Genomic DNA, 3,311 nt, shown 5'->3' on the forward strand with positions numbered 1-3,311 from the left:
TGAGGCCTCTGAAGGAAGGGCAAATGTTTCTCTACAACCAAACTAACTGGCTCCAGGAAAGAAAAGTTTTTGAAAAGACCTTGCTATTCCTAAGATGTTAACTAACATTATTTGAAGAGCTCTGATTCTAATAACAGACACTTTTCTGGAAGATTCTTTTTTTCTTGCCTTCAATTTCTAAAAGTTACTAAAAAATTTCATGTATTTCAATAATTTCCAGAAGTCACCTTTTAGAGTATTTTTGTCTTACAATTTTCAGAACAAAAACCCTTTTTTCCTCTATCTTCAGTTGTGCTTTTCATCTCTGAAACTCAAGCCTTGTTGAAATTCAAGCTGTAGCTAACACTGTGTAAGCACTTAAAATAGAAGAGAAGGACAGGAAAGTCAGTGAGAAGTGAGAGTTCAAAGTAGCCCTTTTAGTGAGGACAGTACTGGTAGGGGTAGGAATGATTGTATATTAAGGCAAATATTTATAGGAAGGTGGTATTTGGATATATGATCAAACATGAGTCTATTTAACATGGACATGGCAGTATTCCAATCAATACAAATAAGGGCAATGAGCCCCAGTTTGAACAACTGGAATTCCTTTGCATGTTGGAACGGCCTATTCCTGGGGCAGGGAAAAAAAAATCACTACATGGTGATTAGTCATTTTCAGGTACAGATGAAAATACACACACAGAAAGATTGATGTTTGGTCTCTTGGGCTATTCATGCTTTCAGATCAGTATTTCTTCACATAGATTTGTGGCATTCTGGCAGCTAATTCTTTGCAGGAGAAAACGGGAGGAAAGCATCTTCAGCCCTCAACAAAAAAGGGGGGGATCACAATTATAATAACCCATTAAAGTAGGATTCTTTGGTATGTAACAAGGTGAGGAGTCCAAATGACCACACATTCAGAGTGATTCTCCACTGTGAAGTCTCTGATGCCTAATGAGGGCTGAACTACACCTAAAAGCTCTGCCACATTCATTACACTCACAGGGTTTCTCTCCAGTGTGAATCCCCTGATGTTGAGTACGATGGGCACTTCAACTGAAGGCTTTCCCACACTCATGGCAATCAAACAGTTTCCGTCCGGTATGAATCTTCTCATGTTGTATCAGGGATGAACTCTGGCTGAATGCTTTCCCACAATCTTTACAGGTGTAAGGTTTCTCTCCCATGTGGGTTTTGTGTTTTATGAGAGTTGAGCTCTGGCTGAAAGCTTCATCACATTCTCTACATTTGTAGGGTTTTTCTCCAGGATGAGTTCTCTGATGTTGAATAAGGGCTGATCGATCGCTGAAGGCTTTGCCACAGTCATTACAGGTGTAAGGTTTCTCTGCAGTGTGAGTTCTCTGGTGTTGATAGAGGTGTGAGCTCTGACTAATGACCTTGCCACATTCACTACATTCATAGGATTTCTCTCCAGTGTGAATAAGCTGATGGACAATGAGGGAAGAGTTGTGACTAAAGGCTTCCCTGCATTCACAGGGCTTCTCTCCTGTATGAATAAACTGATGCACCATACGGGATGAATTATGACTGAAGGCTTTACCACAGTCATCACATTCATAAGGTTTCTCGCCACTATGAATTCGCTGATGTTGAATAAAGTGCGTTATCTGAATAAAAGCCTCCCCGCATTCATTACATTCGTGAGGTTTCTCTCCAGTATGGATTCTCTGGTGTTGAATAAGACAGACATTATGATTAAAGGCTTTCCCACATGCCTTGCATTCATATGGTTTCTCTCCAGTATGAATTCTCTCATGTACCATAAGAGCTGAATAATTACCAAAAATTTTTCTACATTCGCTACATTCATAACATTTCTTTCCATGTGGGGTTCTCTGATGTGGAATAAATGGTGCATTCTGAATTAAGGCTCTTTCATGCACATTATATTCCTTCCCACCACAAACACGCTGATAATGTTTGGTAAGGTGTGAGTTCCAGGTATAGCCTTTCCTATCTTCACAAGACTTCTCTCCATTATTAGTTTTCCGACGTCCAGTGAGGTGTATACCGTGACCAACAGTCTTCCCATGCTGATTACATTCCAAATTTTTTCTCCATTATGAGCTATACAAAGTTGAACATAAACTGAGCGATCATGGAATATTTTACTACATACATTACACTTAAGAGCTTTCTCATTTGTGCTATCTTTCTGATGTCTTATTAATTTTGAATTCTGTTGAAAGCTCTTTCCCTGAGCATCAGATGTATAAGGTCTCGGTCTGGTCCCAGGAATGCAGCTAGATAGCTATTAGACCATTCTGAACACCTACAAACTCAACTGGAGAATGAAGAAAAGAATAGCAGCAACTCTAAGAACAGAATAGCCACCACTTTCTGCAAGGAACCCAGTTTAAAACAGGAGTTGAGCTCCAGCTTGGCGTTCCAGGATGGCGGAGGAGCAGGAGACCTAATGTTCGTCTGTCCCAGGAATTCAGCGAGAGAGCTACCAAACCATTCCAAATACCTATGAATGCAACTGGAGAATGAAGAAACGATTTGCAGAAACTCTATGAACAGAAAGGCAACCACTTTCTGCAAGGAGGAGAAAAGATGGAGGAGGAGTAGGCGACCCTTTCTCAGCTGGTCTGAGTAGAACTGGATATCTACCAGACCATTCTGAACACCCTCAGAATCAGCCTGAGACGCAGGAAGATACATCTGGATCTCTACAAATGAACATCTCCAGTGCTGAGTATTGAGAACTTCCTTTAGCGGAGAGAGGAGGTTAAGATGGCAGAGGAGTAGGGGACTCCTTTTTCAGCCAGTCCCCTGAGTTGAGCTGGATAGGTACCAGACCAGCAGGAACATCCACGGAATCAGCCTGAGACGCAGGAAGATACATCTGGATCTCTACAAATGAACATCTCCAGCGCTGAGTATTGAGGTACGAAGCGGGGAGCCGTGAAACCGTGCACAGATATCAGAAGACAAAGAGAAGGCGGAGGGAGCCACCGTGTCAGGGTGCCGGGAAGCGGTAGCCACATGCACGGGGGAGCAGACGGACTGCGGACCTGCACTCTTGAGACAGCTGACTGAGAACGAGAGCTCCGGGAGCGCGCATGGGGTGGCTGGCGGCTGGCGGGCCACCTGCACCGGGGAGCGGGTGGACCGCGGACCCGCATCCTGGAAACGGCAGACTGAGTCCGTGAGCTAGGAGCATGCGCCACCAAGCATCTCACGGAGCTCCGGAGCTCCGGTGTGCTCACTGGTTCCAGGCTGAGACCGGGAGCTCCGGGAGCGTGCGCGGGGCAGCTGGCGGCTGGTGGCTGGAGGGCCACCTGCACCAGGCGGACTCGCGG

General features: G+C 44.6%; 1 protein-coding gene across 1 annotated transcript; it reads right to left on the bottom strand.

The window, feature by feature from the left end:
* Nucleotides 1–1,037: 1,037 nt before the first annotated feature.
* On the bottom strand, nucleotides 1,038–1,769 carry LOC117799668 (zinc finger protein 436-like). Its single transcript, XM_034652157.1, has one exon. It carries the CDS (start codon nucleotides 1,767–1,769, stop codon nucleotides 1,038–1,040), a length of 732 nt encoding a protein of 243 aa, XP_034508048.1.
* Between the last annotated feature and the right edge of the window lie 1,542 nt (nucleotides 1,770–3,311).

Source organism: Ailuropoda melanoleuca, unplaced genomic scaffold, assembly GCF_002007445.2.
Source record: "Ailuropoda melanoleuca isolate Jingjing unplaced genomic scaffold, ASM200744v2 unplaced-scaffold5492, whole genome shotgun sequence".
Classification (NCBI taxonomy): Eukaryota; Metazoa; Chordata; class Mammalia; order Carnivora; family Ursidae; genus Ailuropoda; species Ailuropoda melanoleuca.

What these genes read in the sequence shown, in the direction of transcription:
- LOC117799668 (XM_034652157.1), bottom strand. Translation starts at nt 1,769, where the DNA reads ATGGTACATGAGAGAATTCATACTGGAGAGAAACCATATGAATGCAAG.